Genomic DNA, 17,828 nt, shown 5'->3' with positions numbered 1-17,828 from the left:
GTGACTGGTGGTCGGTGGTGCCAAAATCAACAAAAATAGGGAATAGGAGCTTCTTCATTGTTTTTGGCCGTTGGTTGCTCATCGACAACCATTGCTTTGCTGAGAAGGGTCAGTGGGAGGCCGGGGGAGTAGATCAAGGGTCCAGCATCAAGAGGTAGCAATGCCGATGGCCAAAAAAGGAAAGAGGCGCTGATTTTCACGAAAACAGGGAAAACAAGGCATCATCCTTTCTAGTCAAAATTCGGCGATTACCAGCCGAAATCAAGCTTCCTAAAGATGATGGAAGAGAGAAAGAAGAGTTAACGAGAGATTATTGGGCTCTTATCTGGCTTCTAGCAATGGTTGGCCATGGCAACGACATTGACACGGTCGACGGTCGTGGAAGGAATCGAAGAGGAATCTGGCGATGGCTTCGATCGGGGATCTGAATTCTTTGGTGAGGTGGAATAAGGATGAGGGGGAGCTCTAAATAGAGCTTGATCGTGACTAGAATCTGACCTAGAGCTGGATTCCATCCGACCAATTTGGAGGTGAAGAAGACTCCATCCGAAGTATGTGTGATTTTTTTTTTTTTTTTGTTAGGCCGAGTACTCTGGGCCAGTCAAATGGACCGGGCCCAGATAGTGGCTATAGTGGTGGAGTTGGCCTTGTCGGGCTGACATTGGGCCTTGGTGCGCTAGCTTTAACAAAAGCTGTCCATTGGAGCAAGAGAACTCCACGGTAGAAAAGACAGAATAGGAGACGCCAGCGATTACTTGGGAATTAAGCCGCCTTCCTTCCTGGAAAACTAGAAAGAATCTGCCACGTCGGCGGCCGTCCGCCTTAATCGTCAATGACCCAAGTTCTATAACTATTGTCGGTGCGGGCTGACATCACTCTCATCTTTTTGCTGCTTACAAAGCCCAGGGAGATACCGCGTTCACACACACACACACACACACACACACAGAGAAGAGAGAACGCGGGGATACCGTATTCACACACAGAGAAGAGAGAAGGCGGCGGGAATGGAGATGATGTGGGACTGGAAGTCGGTAGGGTCCCTCGTGGCGACACTGGTGGTCCTCCGGTCGGCGGTGCGGGAATTCCTCCCGCCGGAGATCCGCCGCTTCCTTCTCTCCCTCCTCGACCGGCTGGTGACCTCCCTCCAGACGACGGCCGCCATCATCATCGAAGAGCACGACGCCTCCTCTTCCCCCAACGACCTCTACAACGCCGCCCAGACGTACCTAGGTTCCCGCTGCCTCGCCTCCGCCCCCGTCGTCACCCTCTCCAAGACCCGCAACTCCGCCCACCCGGTCCCCTCCCTTCCCCTCAAACACACCGCCCACGACTCCTTTCATGGCATCGCCCTTCGCTGGACCTCCCGCACCGATGAGATTCCCTCCTCCTCCTCCTCCCCCCACCGTTCTTCCTCCGAAAAGCGCTCCCTCGAGCTATCTTTCCACCGCCGCCACCGTGATGTCGTCCATTCCCAGTATATTCCTTACGTCATCGATGATGCCACCCGGCTCCGCCTCAAGGCCCGCGAGCGCCGCCTCTACACCAACCGCCCCTCCATCCACGGCGACGAACACCACCGCCTCTGGACCTCCGTCCCCTTCGCCCACCCTGCCACCTTCGACACCCTCGCCATCGAAGCCGCCCTCCGCGACGACATCCGCTCCGACCTCCTCCGCTTCGTCGGCCGCCGCGACCACTACACCCGCGTCGGCCGTGCCTGGAAGCGCGGGTACCTCCTCCACGGCCCGCCAGGAACGGGCAAGACCAGTCTTGTCGCCGCCATCGCCAACCTCCTCGAGTTCGACGTCTACGACCTGGAGCTGACCGCCGTGCCCTCCAACTCCCACCTCCGCCGCCTCCTCGTCTCCACCACGCCCAAGTCCGTCGTGGTCGTCGAGGACGTCGATTGCTCCCTCGACCTCTCTGATCGCAACCGAAAAAAGGACGCCCCCCAATCCGAAACCGACCAAACGCCGTCGCGGGCGACAGCAGCGGGGCAATGGAGCGCCAGCGGGTACGGCGGCGTGGGGATGGTCAACCTGTCGGGGGTGCTGAACTTTGTGGACGGGCTGTGGTCGTCTTGCGTGGGGGAGCGGCTGGTGATCTTCACGACGAACCACCCCGAGAGGCTCGACCCGGCGCTGCTCCGGCCGGGCCGGATGGACCGGTCCATCCACCTCTCATACTGCGGGCCGGCGGCGTTTCGGGTGCTGGCGAGGAACTACCTGGAGTTGGGAGTGGAGGAACTCGAGGAGCTGATGGCGGAAGCGGAGGCGCTGCTGTTGGAGGTCCAGATGACGCCGGCGGATATCGCGGAGGTGTTCATGGGCTGCGACGGCGATCGCGCCGACGCCGCGATGCGGAAGGTGGTGGAGGAGATGCGGCGGCGGAAGGCCCTGGTGTTGGCGTCTCCGTCGCCGTCGGCTTTAGATGGCGGGGAAGCCGGCGGGGAAGACAAAAAAAGCGAGTTTGGAACACCAACTATTCGCGAAGATGCAGCAGGTTAGGATTCTGCCGCGCGCGCAGAATGCCGTGCGACTACGGATGACCACCAATCTTGAGATCGGTCATCAAATAAGGTGGTTTACGAATACTTATTGTATCATATAGTGTATATGTTGTTTGATGGCTGTTTTTCTTTTTTGTCTGTTTTGTAAGCTTTTTTTTTTTTTTTTTGTTTAGCAAAACAAAAACAAGAAAAAGGCCCTTCTTCACCATTGTGCCAGGTTGTGGCTCTTGATTCTGCTAGCTGCACTTGCGCTAGAGTAGGATGAGCATCCGTTGTGCCAAAAAAAAAAATGATCCATAAAAAAATAAAAAATAATTCATATTTAATTAGAGTTTTAAAAATAAAAAAACTAATTTTTTATAAAAATAAAATTTATGTATTTCATAAAAAAAGTCTACGATATATGAAAATTCAATTATTGCTGGCTGAAAATTAGAATAATTGTTTTTATAATGCCTAGTTAGAATAGAATAAATATTTTTTTCATTAAGAACATAATACATATTATATATATATTTTTCAAAAAATAGACACTCAACTAAATAAAAATCATTTTAAAATATGCTACTTGATACAAAAATCATTTTTCAAGCATTATATATCTAAGCATCAGTTTTTTAAAATAAATATCTGTAAACCAAACGGCGATCATTAAAGGATGCACAATATTCTGCAATGTACCAGCACTATAGTGAATCCTAGTTGGAATAAAATAACCCAATTATCAATCATTCCTGTTTCCGTGCTGTAAAATGTTTAGTAATTCAGTAACATTTACAAAGTATGTAATCTATGGTGTCCCTAAACCTGCTCATCGAAAGGTTCAGACTGAGCTTTTGGCCTTCAGAAATGACAAAAAACAGCGAAAAATTAGCCAGATCCGGGCTTGGTGTGGCCAGACTTTTAAGCCTAGTTTCCAAATCCGAACCTTATGGCCTCGTGCCAGACCAGCTAAGTTTTATTATATCCAGGTTCAACAAAGCTAGGCGTGCTTAACAATTAACACCGTAGTCTTTCTGATTTGGACCTTTGGTTCGCATACTCCAATGAAACAAAAAAGGGACCCACCCACGTGCTTTCTACCGGAGTCAGTGGATTCTGAGTCGGACCTTTGGAGCCTGTTGTGGACTATTCGGAAAAAAGGGGGAAAAAAAGGACCGGACTATTTGCTTTCTTCCGTAGTTAGTGGGATTCTGATTTGAACTTTTGGTTAGTCCAATTCAAATAAAAACAAACAAAAAAAGGGGACCCCATCGACTTGCTTTTTATGGAACAAGAGGAGGACCTCCATCTCTACCTAAACACCTCAATAACGTAGCGATAGCTCGCCATTCCGTTTAAATCGAAGGGGCATTCTCGCTATCAAGGGATCCTTTTTATTTGGATATTGAGAAGAAAAGGAGAACTCTCTTATTTTCCGTCGTAACCGAAAAAAAAGGAAAGAGAATCGGTATTTATATAATATATAATACATAATACATAAGGGCTCGTTTGGTTCACGGAAAGTATTTTTTCTCCTAAGAATATAATTCCTGAGAAGCAAATTTCTGGAAAGAGGATGTTTGAGAAAGTACTTTTGGCATGTTTGGTTGACAATAAAAAAATTACAGATTTTTAGAGTGCTTATGTTTAGTTGACCATCCACTTTTTTGAAAAAGTTATGAGTAATTCCTATTATACCCTTAATAAAAATTTAATGCTGAAGGACTTTTTTAGAAAAAAATAGGAAAACAAGCATCTCATTACTTTTTCGTTAGCCACACTTTTTTCCCTTCTTTTTCCGCGAACCAAATGAGCCCTAAGTATCGAGGCTGGGTGGGGTTCGAGCTGGGTCGATGTAAACCGAATCCCAGCCCATTTAATGAGCAAGTTCAAATTTCAAGCAAAATTCAATCCTTCAAGCTTAAAAAATAGGTCCAGAATAGTCTGAAACCATCCCAGCTCAAGCGAGCATGATGGACAGCTTGATATTTGAGTAGGTAAATGTCCCTAACTTGCATAAATACTAACCATTCATGAAGATTCAGCAATTTGGTAGATATAGACCTCTACAGTTCAATCCTAAGATCCGTACCATCCTAATTTTTTATGATAATTTTGACAACTTTTAATTCTTTTATTTGTGTCATTGTTTACACCCGATCTCGACATCCCAACTAGCGGCAATAAGTAAGCGCTGCATGAATAAGATTAAAAGGAGTTAGAACGTAAAGAAGGTCATGTGACACTCGCTAAACTCAATAAGATTTGTTGTAATATATCTTTGAAAATATTATTTATTTTTATATAATTTATTTCATTTATCTTTATAAAATTTTTATTTGAAATCAACCCATTGTTGATGGGTCAAGTTGAGTAGCTTCCAATATTAATCAATTTGGTTCTAGTTCGAAAATTAAGAAGCCGTTGGATTTGGATTGGTTTTGAGTTATTTTTAATCCAAATCCACATAGGTCTTGTGGATTGCTAACTATTGCATGATTAAACATAGCCAATATTATGTAGTGCGCTTTCTTAGCCATTTTAGGGCCTATTTGGTTGCCCGTAATTGGGCACTAATCTTGGTCTGACTTAGGGAGAGCCCACTCCAAGCGTTCAATTGGCTTTAGAAGACATGGCCTGAAATGGTTTTACCTTTTGAGGAGCTGAGGCCACTTCAACAAAGTGAGCTCTAGTTCAACCTATTCACAACAAACCAAATGTGCCTTGAGATTTATGGATTATGAAGATATTAATTAGGCATTCAAAAAGAAACTTCTCGCTAAGTAATAAGAAATTTTATTTTATGGATCCCCAATATCCCTAAGGCTTAGGCTTGGATTGGAGCTACTTTTAATGAGGTATTGGCTTATCTACTGATCCTTGTCTGTGATTATGTTTAACCTTATTATTAAGTTTCTCTATGGGAAGTCATAAAGAATAATACATTTAAATGAATCAAATTCTCGTTCTACCCATTTCACACAATATAACATATATATATATATATATATATTCATTATCCTTGACTTACATAATATCATATAACTTAAAAAATATGATGTAGCTTAAAAATTAATAAATAATTGAGTCATGATAACAGCCGCCCACAGGGTGGGCATTTTATTATCTTCCCGTCTAGCTTTTCTACTGAAGCTAGTAACAGAACCTAATAATTATTCTTCTAATAGCTCGAAAATTTTGAATAGATCAACACTCAATTTAGTTCCCAACTCTAACCCTTCTTCGCTCCTAATCCCCACCATGACCCCACCAATTGCCTCCTTTCTCTCGCCCCTCTCCTCTCTCTCTCTCTCTCTTCTCTCTCTTCTTTTTTTTTTTTTAAGTACATCGGCTGCTCACATTGCTTTTGCATGAGCACAACTAGCTACATCACTATCAACTCTCTCTTCCTTTGAAGACCACCTCCTGTTCTCCTAGACTCCGACAACTCTGCTCAAAGCAAATCCAACAGTAGCGTAATCCAAGAAGATGAATGAGAAGGAAGATTCAAGCTATAAAACAGAAGAAAAAAAGGGGTGTTTTTTCTTTTATTGGGGGGGGGGGGGGGGGGGGGGGGGGGGGGGGTGGGCTGTTTTGTGCCTCCACCAAGAGAGAGGGACTGGATGCGATCATATCATGCGAGACTCGACAGCCCGTGATGTGCAAGAGAGATGTGCTGTGGTTGGGGATGGCCATATGGAAGGTGAGAGAGGGAGTAGAAGGCATTGATAGATTTAGAAAGAGATGAGTTCGTACGGGCTAGCAAGGAAGAGCAGCGTTGCAGAATAAATTACTTTATACTATATTCATATTATTGTATTTATGATATATATTATATTACAATATATTATTAATCATATTGTTATCTATTTTATACAATTATAATTTTAAATTCTGATAGAAATATATTATTATACTTTATATCTATAATTATAAAACTACTTAATATATTACTTCAATTTACTTTAGTTTTCTAAGCAAAATAGTAATTATTATTAAAATAATAATATATTATAAGTATAAATGAAAATACTAATCCAATAATGGTAATTAATATATTTTTATAGGATTCATAATTTCTAGGATCATTGAATAAAAATATATTGCTAATTTATTATAATATATTTTATATGATCAATAAATATATTTTATAAAATATATTAGGGATAGTTTTAGTAGGTGATTTTGAATTTTTATAGAGGACGAAATAAATTACTTGTACAAATACCTAAATATTTTTAATTATTAAAATATAATATATTAAGTATGATAATTTTAAATCATCAATAGTTAAGATAACTAAGATTGGCTCGCCAAACGCCACTCGCCCATATATCCGATTCTTAGTTCAACCCCCCGCCAAGCCGCAAAGCTAACGTCGCCTGCCTGCCAAACGCTCGCTCTCATTTGGATTCGCTTTCGCGACCCCGATGGCGGCACCGAGCAAGAGATGGCTTCCCCTCGAAGCCAATCCCGATGTCATGAACCAGGTTCTCCTCCACCTCCATCTCCTTCCAAACTTCCTTGATTTGGATTCCGCCGATTAGGGTTTGGAAGATGATGAGAGCCCGATTCAATCGTTTGTTCCAATATTATAAATTTCTGATCGGAACGTTATCTTTTATCGGGATGGAATTCTTTCTACTTAATGATGGTGATGCAGTTTATCTGGGGACTTGGTGTTGGCGAGGAGGAGGCGGAGTTTAATGATGTATATGGTTTGGATGAGGAGCTCTTGGAGATGGTTCCGAAGCCCGTCCTCGCGGTGATCTTTCTCTTCCCACTTACTGCTCAGGTAATTCCATTGGTTAATGCACATCTTTTTCATCTATCTTCTTCATCTTGCTACCTGGTTTTATCCATCGCTCTCTCTCTCTCTCTCTAAATCATGATCGTTCTTTCGGGGCTTTTGATTCAGACTGAAGCTGAGAGGAAAGCTGATAGGGAACAAGACTCGACTGAGAAGAAGGTAATTTGTTTTAGGTTTCGTTATCTAATTCTATTAACTTGGAGTAAAAAAAATTTTGTTCCTTTCGCATTTTGAAAATACTATGTTGAATTTCTTGGAAAATTAAGAGATTGCAAGAAAGGAGTAAGTAAAAAGTATTGGAATTACTTTGCATGTCATTTTGTAATATTGCAAATTGCTAGGTGGCAAGCTAATACGTATAATTATAATGATGCAGAAACGTTTCTTTGGTAACATAAAATTTGAGATGTAGGAAATACAATGTATTAAAATAGTATAGGCAGTAGGCTGGTGGCCAGATTTCAAGGTAGTATAAGGGAAAAAGAAAATCAAAAGAGATACAAAACCTTGTACCCACGGTTAAGGGGGAAAAAAGAACCTGCGGTGCGTTGGTCCTGCACCCTCCACGACTGCCAGCATTTACAAAGTCTGTGCCATACGTGCAGTCAGTGCAAGCCATTAGAAAATGACTGTAAACCACAAACAATGAAAATGACGATGGAGAAAATGGACCACTACTGTATATGATCTGTTTACACTTGGGGGATGGTGTCAAGAAAAATGGCTATTATTTTTATTTCATTATATGATTATAATGCCTGAGGGAAATTAAGTGGCAAGGTCAATATGGAATCGTTGTTTTTGAATGTTCGCATGGATATGCATACATATTGATAGTGAATGGAAAAACATTGTTCGTAAACTTAAGCTTGGTCATTTCCTTAGAAAATAATAAGATAACCACTTTTCGAGGTCTTATTGGTTCATAAAGACACTTCTAGGAGATTTCTTAAAGGTTTAGCCGCAAATATTGTTAGAAGCCATTAGAGAGTGTTAATGTAAATGGTATATTGATATATATTTATATTTTATGTTATAACCCCACATATGAACCAAGTTACCAGCAGTATTTGGCTACCTGATTATTATTAAGTTACAGCTCATATATATGTCCAGAATATAAAATTTTAGCCATCTTCCTTTGCTCTATTACTATTGGTGCTCAAAACATATGAGTTTCCGAAACACCGTTCTCCAAATTGGTATGCACTTGGTCTTTAGCCATGTAGTTATCAAATATAAACTTCTTGAATCATTTTATATGGCTTTCCTTCTTTTTGATAATTCTTTTGTCATTCCTTAATTGCTGGTGAGCATCTTCGAGCTACCTTGTGTGTGTTTATAGAAGTTTTCAAGCTCTCAAGGTCTTTTTTTGGGGCACTCTTGAGTTTTTTTAATTCTTTGATGTTTTCATTGGACTTTTAAATACCCTCTTCAACTCTATCTTAATATTGCATGACTAATTATCCCTGGTTGGATTCATGCTCTTCTGGTTTAATTTGGCTTAATAGTACTTTGCGTTTACTTTTTGCAGTTACAGCATATCTTGGTCAGTAATGTGTTTAATTTAATGTTTTCGTTATCTAGCTTCCCTTTGCTTCTTATTTTGAAAATGTGCGAACTCATTATTGACAATGGACCTTTTGTGGGTGCTACAATGAGGATGCAAATCTTTGGAACTATATTAATATTTATATAAAATAACATAAAATATTTAAAATAATATAAGAATGCTTATCTAAAATCAAAAATGATTTATTGCATGATGCATTTATTTTTGTGTTTAGATTGATTTTGATTCAATAGTGGTGAAATCAAAAGTTACATGATTTAAGATTTGCATTTTATATGAGCAAATGACCTACAGGTAGGGGTTCGTTAATTGCTGGCTAATTTCATGCATTAGCACATTATAGTGGCATAGCTGGGCACATTAACATCTATTAATAGATGACCTTGGTGTTTCTTTAGGACAGTTTTACGTACCTGGGCTCATCTAGACTGGGGGTGAGAATTCATTTCAGTTCTAATGACTGAAACTCTAAAGATTGTTGAGTTGCAAGTTTGTGTATTAACAAAACAGATGTTTATTTGTCACTAAAGCCAGAAAGGATAAACATGAGACAAATCCTTAATACTCAATATTAGGAAAGGTTTTAATGCCATGCTTTTGCCAGCCTCAAGATGGCATTATATATGGTATTTTGTGGTGCCGATTGCATGCCCAGCATGTGTCAATTCCCATAGCAAATTCAATGGTCCATGCTTGCTAGTCACAGTCTGGCCAGCAAATTCCTTTGTATGATGCCTATATTGCCCAGCCTGCTATGTGCTATACTGTGTGGAACAATATGCTATGGTACTAAATCCATGATCTTAAGTTGTTGAGCTGTATGAGTTCAACATCATAGGATTTTCAATTTTTCTCTTGTTCTGGGGAGGCTTCAATTTTGCAGATCTGGAAAAGGTGTCTTTGATGTTTGTTAGTCGTAATAGGTGAGTAATATATTAAAAGATTGCATTCTTTTTCTTGGTTGTGTCATACAGGAATACAGGATATGTGGGATATTGACAAGACTATCTCACTAGGGTTAAACTGGGTCTGATGAATGAATATGCAGTTATTTTGAAACTTAAGGGATAACTTGAAGAAAACATAGTAAGTTCAAATAGGCAAATAACGCTTAGTGATGTCTTCAGAGTGTTCTCTCTTTATATATATTTTATTTCCTTTTTTTTTTGAGGGGGGGGGGGGGGGGAATCAGGATTGTGTCTAATGTTGGGAGGAAAAATCTAAAGAAACTGGTTGGAAGCTATGCGAGAATCGAGGAAGCTTATAATGATGAACGATGTGACCCTTTGTAGGAAGAATGATGAATTAGGTATAAGACAGCCTCTGACAGAAGGATGATATTTTCTGCTACCAATATTGCATTGAGTTTTACTCTTTATCTGTCTCTTTGGTTGCAGGAGCCAAATAAAAAGGTGTACTTTTTAAAGCAGACAGTTGGTAATGCTTGTGGAACCATTGGTATTCTTCATGCTGTAGGAAATGCAACATCTGAAATTAATCTAGGTAAGTCCAAGCCATACGTTAAGTTCTGTAATTCTTGGACAATGGTTCCTTGTACTTTCACAGATAATGCTATATACATTTCTCAGGTGAAGGGTCTTTTTTGAGTGTTATTGAATTTAACAGATTTCAGTTCAAGTTGGATCTGATAGCCAGAACAGTTAGCTGCATTACGGCAATTATTAATGTTCATGGCTAATTATTTTTCAACTGCATGTTCTCTTCGTTGTTGTGTTTCCAGTCGGGGGCTCGTACTTTGATAGGTTCTACAAGTCAACAGCTAACTTGGATCCATTTGAGGTTTTTATCAACCTTCATTCCCAGTTCATTTAGCTATTGACTTCCCCATTGTGTATTTCTCTGTTCATTAACTTTTGAGTCTTTCACATCATGTTTGTGTTCTTCAGCGTGCTGATTTTCTTGAAAAAGACAGGGAAATGGAGGATGCTCATTCTGTAGCAGCTACTGCTGGGGATACGGAGGTGATACTTATTTGGTTAATGAGTAGCATACTGTCAATTTGTGATACTAAGTGTCAGTATAATATTCAGCAATTAATATATCATTCAAACTTTTTGGCCGCCCGTGTTCAAGTTTTTACAACCCATTTAATGTTACTAATGTGGTAAATTGCTTCTGTTGTCGTAACCAAAAAAAAAAAAAATCAGCTTCGGTCATTTATTGTTGTATTTTAATATGATCAGCACTCAGTTAACCTTCAAGTTTGCAAGAAAGGCCATTTATGATCTCGATGTGATTAATACGAAACCAGTTAAAAAGGTCTCTTTTTAGAGTAATACTAGAAAAATAGCTGCGGGTACCATATGTATATATGTATGTGGGCTTTATCTAAATCAGGTTGTGATGGGAGTGCAATATTTTCTCAACATGAGCTGTAATGTGTTTGACCAACCCAAACATGAACAACTTGGAATCAACTTTTTATGTGTAGGCTCAAAAGCCAACCCAAGTTCGTTGCATGTTTGCCCACTTGACCTAATTGAGTTGGGTCAGGTCGGGTTTGGGTTAAAGCTGACCTGAGTTGCTACCTTTGTAAGGAGCATATAGTTGGTACTTTTGTTTGGAGTAAACTGTGAATCATACCTTGTATTTGACTCTTTTATTCTTCCAGGCTTCTTCAGATGTAAATGAACATTTTATTTGCTTCACATGTGTTGATGGTAAGGATGATCAATTTCTCCTTAGATGTTTCCTAAGTTGCTTTATTTACCACTGACGTTTGAATTGGATTATCTTCTACAGTCAGAATAAAGCAAATGCATTATTGTTTTCATGGCATATTGTAGGAGAGCTTTATGAGCTTGATGGGAGGAAGTCCCAGCCGATATCTCATGGTCCCTCATCACCCAGTAGCTTGTTGCAGGTGCTCTGTATTCTTTTGATAATCCTTTTTTTTATTGTTTGTGCTCTTCTGTCCTTTGCTGACTAGTTGGCCAAGAATAGTTATAGTCTTATAGATAAACTACGAGATCAAGGTGTTGCAAGGGAAGCCATTCTATTTCCAGGGAAAGAAATGGCAACAATCGATATGTTACAAAAATACTTTTCTGAGAAGTCTTCTGGAAAATAATCATCATTTTTTATACAACTATCTCATGATGTCATCATACCATTTCTTTATCATCATCGTCGTCGCCATCATTTTAATGGTGATGTCCTAGCTTCTTTGGCTGATATTGCTTTCATTTTAAGCTATGCATGAAAAATAGTATCTTGTTGTGTAGATACTTCTGTAGTGTCCAAACAAACTAATTATCTTTTGATGGAAGTGCATATCTTATGCTCTAGAAAATTATGAAAACATCTGATCATGCCCTTCAAGGCTTAAAATTATTATGGATGACTATGAATTCTTGTTCTTTCATTTCAATTGATGGATACATTCATCCGCCAATACTTGTTTCTTTGAAATCCTTCCCAACTTCCACCTGTACTGATTCTGTGGACACAAGGATGAAGAATCACATGCCTGTAGCATTCTAGCTTGGCACAGGCACATTACTTCCCGTGGTATGTTGTGCTTTGACAATCTGTGCCAATGCTGGAAGCTCTCTGGCACAGCAGCATGCCAAGTACTAGCACTCAGCGATATGAAGCTGGTGCTGCACGTTAGTAAGGCACTAGAATAGTACATATTTTTCAGTACCATGCCGGCTGGCAAGTCAATATTTCCTGGTGAATAGTTATTCGCCAGTATATCCTGAGCTATGTCCTCCTAACCTGTGGTTTGCTTCAAATATCTGAACCTGATGCCAAGAAATGGGTATTGTTATGGACACATCAGTGTGGATGTGAAAGAAGAAATCCATAAAAAATTGAAGGATCGGGCATTTAAACACATACCTTCACCTGGCATCCATACACGAGTCCATGTAACATTGATTCTTAGTACGGTTCCTTGAATTGACTCATTTCAACCCTATCATCCTTAGTTTTCCCATCCATCATATCATTCTCTTCCTTGCGATGTTTTATGCTCAGTGGCTTCACATTATTGCTCCATACTTCTATTCACAACATTTGTTTCTGTTGTCCTGAAACAGTCATGTAATATGATCGAGAAGTGCTCTTTCATATTGTCCACATGTTTTTTAGAGAAATATCTTAATATTGCCTTTCTTTCGTGTAGTGAATTAAAATTGAAAAAAGGGGGTAACTTTTGCATGCGCCTTTGGAGACTGGAGCCTCATCTAAAAGTGAGTTCCGCTAATATATATACAGATGGGTGGGTTTAGTTCTTAGTAAAATAACAGTACTAGACAGCCTTGAAGTTCTGCTTTTAGGTGGCCTGCCAACTAGGAACGCGATCCTCAACCCCCGGTGAGAGTAATAGGGTGCTTATCCTGTTTCTTCAGGGCTCTGTGAGAATTGTTTTTCTCTTTAGCATGTTGCCATGAATAAGAACAAATGGTTAAGTAAGATGGTAAGACTTTATTAGAAGTTCCAGAACGTGTTGGTTTCAACAGTGTGGATCATCATATAAATATGATCTGTGAATAAACTCAACCAACTAGCGGTCTATTGGTTCATAATTCCTAACAATGGGAATGTTCTGCAATGGACTGCCTGGCAGAAAGTCATCACCTTGAGGTCCTGTGTCTGCCTTAACAGGCTGCCGTAGAGCCACCAAGACTTCACATACCCAAAGTATGGGACGGGGATAACCATGAAGGATGGAAAATGTTGCATTTAGTTTGATGAACGGCATGCTCATGATACGATGCATAACTTGGTGGAACAAAAGTATAATGGTTATTAATATTAAATAATTCAAATAAAGTCTAATATGGTCTGTTAAAAAAATGCTTCTTTGGTGCTTTGGCATTCTCAGTGCCATTGGATTACCGGATACATTATCTTCGACATGCAAAGTGGCTTGATTCATTTTATACATTCGTTTGTGCATATTTCCTGTGTTAGTCATTCTGTATATTATATGTAATGCCTTTGCAAATTTTCTTTTGACAGGATGCTGCAAAGGTTATAAAAGCCATGATCCAGAAAAATCCTGACTCAATGAACTTCAATGTCATGGCACTCTCAAAGAAAGCAATGTAATTAACACTGAAACCAGTTGGCTATTCAGTTCATCTTTCTGTATGACAGTCCATGTTAGGCTGCCTGCTATCCTAAGTTTTTACATGTTCCCTGATCATTAACTCAAAATCTTTATGATTTTATGGGTTTGTGTAGATAGAAATCTTGACAAAATGGTGATGGACTCGTGATGTTTGCAGTTAAGCAGACAGTGCTGCCGTTTTGGTTAATATGCCATGCTGCTACATGTGCTAGTACTCAAATATTTTTGGGCTTGGAAGAAACCATATATTGATCTCCTTGTCATGGTAGCTTTGAGGCAGAAACGAATTAGATGTTGTGAGTCCTGTAAGCATATGCCTTGTTCGACCAAGTCGCAGATATGTGACAAAATAGTGGTATCATTACTCTTCAATCATGCCTTGCATGGAATTTTTACTTGCATTCCATGTTTGCTGATTGTTGGCAGCTCGCTTTCCAGCTGTTATGCTTTAGTCTGTTCTTGGATGCTCCAGAGTTTAATGCTGCGCTGCAAATTTGAAAGAAGCAGCATACATGGCGAGTTTCATAGTGTTCCCGCGGCATCTTTGCTGCAACCCTGGAAACATCTCCCTCTCTATTAAGATATTCTTCAGCCCCGAGGAAGCAATGCCGGCCAAAGCACCCTGTAGTGTCGATGTCTATATTTTATTCAGAACAGTTCGTATCCGGCGAAGTCGGATATGAATATGATGTTTCCTTCTTGGGTCGTGGACAGGTCAGGAAAGGAGCAACAAGTGCGGTAGGCGTTGGGCTGAGAATCTCGTAGGTGACTATCAAGCGAGCCTTTGCGTCGTTTGGCTATTTGCAGGTCCTTGCTGTCAGATTGTTCCTTACTCAAGCCCAACAAGCCCTTTCAGCCCAATCGCAGCAAGAGTTGCTGCAGCCTGTCCCCAACGAGCTGCAGGGACCCAAGCAGCTCATACATTTCGCGAAGTGGACCTGGATACAACGAAACAAACAGGCCCTTGCAGTATCTGTTGGTTGCACCTCAGCACAACTCAGCATGGCTGACGACTGATGACTTAATTAGTTGTCAGTTCAACCGCAAGTCAAGTTTCAGGCCGTTATTTTGTAGAATGCATTTGGTTCATGGTTGGAATTAGAATTAAAATCAAAATAGATTAGAATGGGAATCGGAGTGGTCATATCTCTCGATGTGTTTGTTTTGGGATCAAAATTAAAGAGGAATTAGATTTTGGAGGATTGGAGCATTTCTATTCTTTCCTAAATTGTAATTGGAATAGGACTTCTTCCAATCAAACAACTGAAGTGGGAGCTACTCATTTTCATTTTAACGTTAGAGTCCAACTTCCTCCAACCAAATATATGCATAGATCCTATCACATCAAATCAGCTCCAATAGCTTGCTCTTGAAGCCTAAGGTGGCTTTTATGCCTCTTAGCAGCTTAAAATGTTGCATCTCCTATTATCTGCGGCGGCTAGAGTTGCTCTATTGTCACTCAAACAGCATGAACCACTTCCCTGCCTCCAGGAAAGTGAAGATACTTGCGCATGTCGTTTTAATCCCTAAAACCTATGAGGTGGGGCTTGAATTTGATCGATCAAATAATTTGGCACAACATTACTATATTATGGACGGCAAAGTATGGAATCCATTGTTTGCTTTAGTATCTTCCCACCGGCAGCAACACTGCAACCAAAAAGAGGCATATTTTAGAACTTTAAAACACTTTGTTTGTGAATTTTTTTTTCTTTCACTAGAATATTTTTTCTGAGAGGATGATTTCTGTAGATATGATGCTTCGAAAAATAGTTTTAGCATGTTTGGTTGAGCATGAAAAAGTAGCATATTTTAGAGTGGCTTATATTTTATTGAGCATATGCTTTTCTAAAAAAATTATATGAAATACCTATTATACCGTTAATAAATAGCAAAAAGTTAACCTGGCAGTTGAGGATGGTGGCACATGCGTGTGTTTACCTCTTGCGCTTTCCTTCGAACCTAGGGTGAAATATACGTATAAACATAGGTTTTTTATTTTGTGAATCCCATTCCACGTCTCTAAATTTTTCACCGTATACTACATCTAAGAACTCATCTGGTTCGTAGAAAAGGAAGGAGAAAATGTGTCGTCTAACTAGAAAATAAATAAAAAAAATGTATGGTTGGAATTTTTGAAGAAGAGAAATAAAAAATAGTATTCTTATAAAAATAAGATTTTTTATATTTTATGAAAAAAAATTTGTGGGGGACATAAAAAAACTATTTTTCACCGGTTGGAAGTTGAAGTTTTTTTTTTTCAAAAAAAGCTCTTAAGCCATTAAAATCCAACTGCTGTTACTTAAACAAGGCCAGCATTCTGAGAGGATCCAAACTCGGCTTAACAGCCGTTACTTTCCTTCCGGAGAAGTACAGCCAAGGTTGGAATTCCGCGTTGTTTTGCTACTCCAACAGTAACCTTCGCGCGCTGCTACCCCACAAGTGCACGCGACACCTCATCTCGAACAGAACTGGATGAACGACGACAAGTTTATTCCTTGGCGCAACCTGACAAACCAGCTTCTCTTTCCCTATTTTCTTCTTTTCTTCTCCCCTTTTCTCAACCCGGTGGAGTGAAAAAGAGAAAAGAAGAGGAAAAAAAAAAAAACAAAGCCTGATATCGGTGCAGGCTGACAACCAGCTGGGCCAAAAATAGGAACCCGACGCGCTACTATGAGATTCCGTACAGATGTATATTTAATTGCAGACGAAACCGATCCATAGCCCATATATACTAAAAAGTACTACAGCACAAGGCGATTTCTATAACCCACATATAGTAAAAAAAATATTTTAGCAGACTCATTGAGACGAACCATAAGAAAAATTTTAAGTTAGTCCCAATGATTATCCGCCAGAGAGGTTTTAAATATTTTTTAGAACTTAGGTGAGATCCTAAAATGGTCCAGCTATTGTTTTCCAATTTAAGTAAATAATATAAATAAGTGCAAACATCTGGCTATATATCATGACAGCAACTCCAACATCATGATAATTGCATACAAACAGGTCTATAATAAGACACACAAGCAGGAGCCACAATTTATTCAACAATGTCGGCAATAGCATCATAACTGGTACCAAACTAAAGCAAGTGCACTAAACACCGTCATCCTCAGCATGCAACGAAAGCCTCTACCAGGGAAAACAGCTGCAAATAAAAGGCGACCCACAAGACACAGACAAGACACGGAAACTCTGATAAGAATAACGCCAAGGACGTCTCGGGAAGCAAACGGCGGAGTGCAAGCTCTGACTCGAGAAAGTGAAGGGGAAGGGGGCGGTGATTCGTTTATTTAATTAGGAGGACTGGGCCTAGTCGATGCGGTGCTGCGCGGACTCCTTGATGTCGCGGGCCTTGGAGGCAAGCCGGGCACGGGCCTGCTCCAGCTGGTCGAACCCCGGCGGGCGCCTGCCGGTGACGTACTGGTACATCCAGGAGAGCACCGACAGCGCCGCCACCCCGAACCCGCCGGAGGTGACGAAGCCGGCCACCAGCAGGAACACGGCGATGGTCGCCGGGACCAGCACCGGGCTGAAGATGACCAGCAGCGGTGTCACCACCGTCAGCCCGATCACCGTGCCGGTCAGCGTCAGCCCCGACAGCAGCAGCAGCAATCCCCCGATGGTCGCCGCCGTCACTCCCCTCACAATCGTGTGCGACGTCGGCTGATGCTCCGCCATCTCCTCGACCTTGTTTCTTCTTGCTCTACTCCTCACTAATGCTGTGCCGTGCCAACCTCCTCTCTCTCTCTCTCTCTCTCTCTCTCTCTCTCGCTCGCTCTCTTCTCCAAGGGAGGGAAAGATACGGATGGAGTGAGGAGGTGGGTTCTTATTAAAGAGAAAGGGC

The 17,828-nt window shown here is 40.8% G+C and overlaps 2 protein-coding genes and 1 pseudogene across 6 annotated transcripts; 2 read left to right on the top strand and 1 right to left on the bottom strand.

Annotated features, from left to right (window-relative positions):
* Positions 1 to 310: 310 nt before the first annotated feature.
* Positions 311 to 2,720, top strand: LOC103713590 (AAA-ATPase At3g50940 pseudogene; annotated as a pseudogene). Its single transcript, XR_015976529.2, has one exon. The product of XR_015976529.2 is annotated as an AAA-ATPase At3g50940 pseudogene (transcript).
* Positions 2,721 to 6,821: 4,101 nt separating this feature from the next.
* Positions 6,822 to 14,429, top strand: LOC103713588 (ubiquitin carboxyl-terminal hydrolase 3-like). Of its 4 annotated transcripts, none has more exons than XM_008800571.6 (10): positions 6,822 to 6,984; positions 7,158 to 7,289; positions 7,413 to 7,463; positions 10,275 to 10,380; positions 10,619 to 10,677; positions 10,785 to 10,859; positions 11,510 to 11,558; positions 11,685 to 11,761; positions 13,867 to 13,952; positions 14,136 to 14,429. In XM_008800571.6, the coding sequence occupies exons 1-10, from the start codon at positions 6,925 to 6,927 to the stop codon at positions 14,137 to 14,139; spliced, it is 699 nt and encodes a 232-aa protein (XP_008798793.3). In that variant the 5' UTR covers positions 6,822 to 6,924; the 3' UTR covers positions 14,140 to 14,429. The 4 variants fall into 4 exon arrangements, with proteins under 4 accessions (XP_008798793.3, XP_008798792.3, XP_088574859.2 ...); XM_008800570.6 differs by having other exon boundaries at positions 14,092 to 14,429; XM_088718733.2 differs by having other exon boundaries at positions 13,867 to 14,200.
* Positions 14,430 to 16,990: 2,561 nt separating this feature from the next.
* LOC103700664 (oleosin 16 kDa-like) lies at positions 16,991 to 17,804 on the bottom strand. Its single transcript, XM_026802069.4, has one exon. It carries the CDS (start codon positions 17,660 to 17,662, stop codon positions 17,294 to 17,296), a length of 369 nt encoding a protein of 122 aa, XP_026657870.3. The 5' UTR covers positions 17,663 to 17,804; the 3' UTR covers positions 16,991 to 17,293.
* Between the last annotated feature and the right edge of the window lie 24 nt (positions 17,805 to 17,828).

Source organism: Phoenix dactylifera, chromosome 3 (genome assembly GCF_051530095.1).
Source record: "Phoenix dactylifera cultivar Ajwa chromosome 3, Ajwa_hap1_PhDact_Kaust_v1.1, whole genome shotgun sequence".
NCBI classification, from domain to species: Eukaryota; Viridiplantae; Streptophyta; class Magnoliopsida; order Arecales; family Arecaceae; genus Phoenix; species Phoenix dactylifera.
This window is presented reverse-complemented; position numbering and strand designations above follow the sequence as displayed.

Coding starts and splice junctions, on each gene's coding strand:
- LOC103713588 (XM_008800571.6), top strand. CDS start 6,925: ATGGCGGCACCGAGCAAGAGATGGCTTCCCCTCGAAGCCAATCCCGAT. Junction 7,290..7,412: donor TCTTCCCACTTACTGCTCAG/GTAATTCCATTG, acceptor CTTTTGATTCAG/ACTGAAGCTGAGAGGAAAGC. Junction 11,762..13,866: donor CACCCAGTAGCTTGTTGCAG/GTGCTCTGTATT, acceptor TTCTTTTGACAG/GATGCTGCAAAGGTTATAAA.
- LOC103700664 (XM_026802069.4), bottom strand. CDS start 17,662: ATGGCGGAGCATCAGCCGACGTCGCACACGATTGTGAGGGGAGTGACG.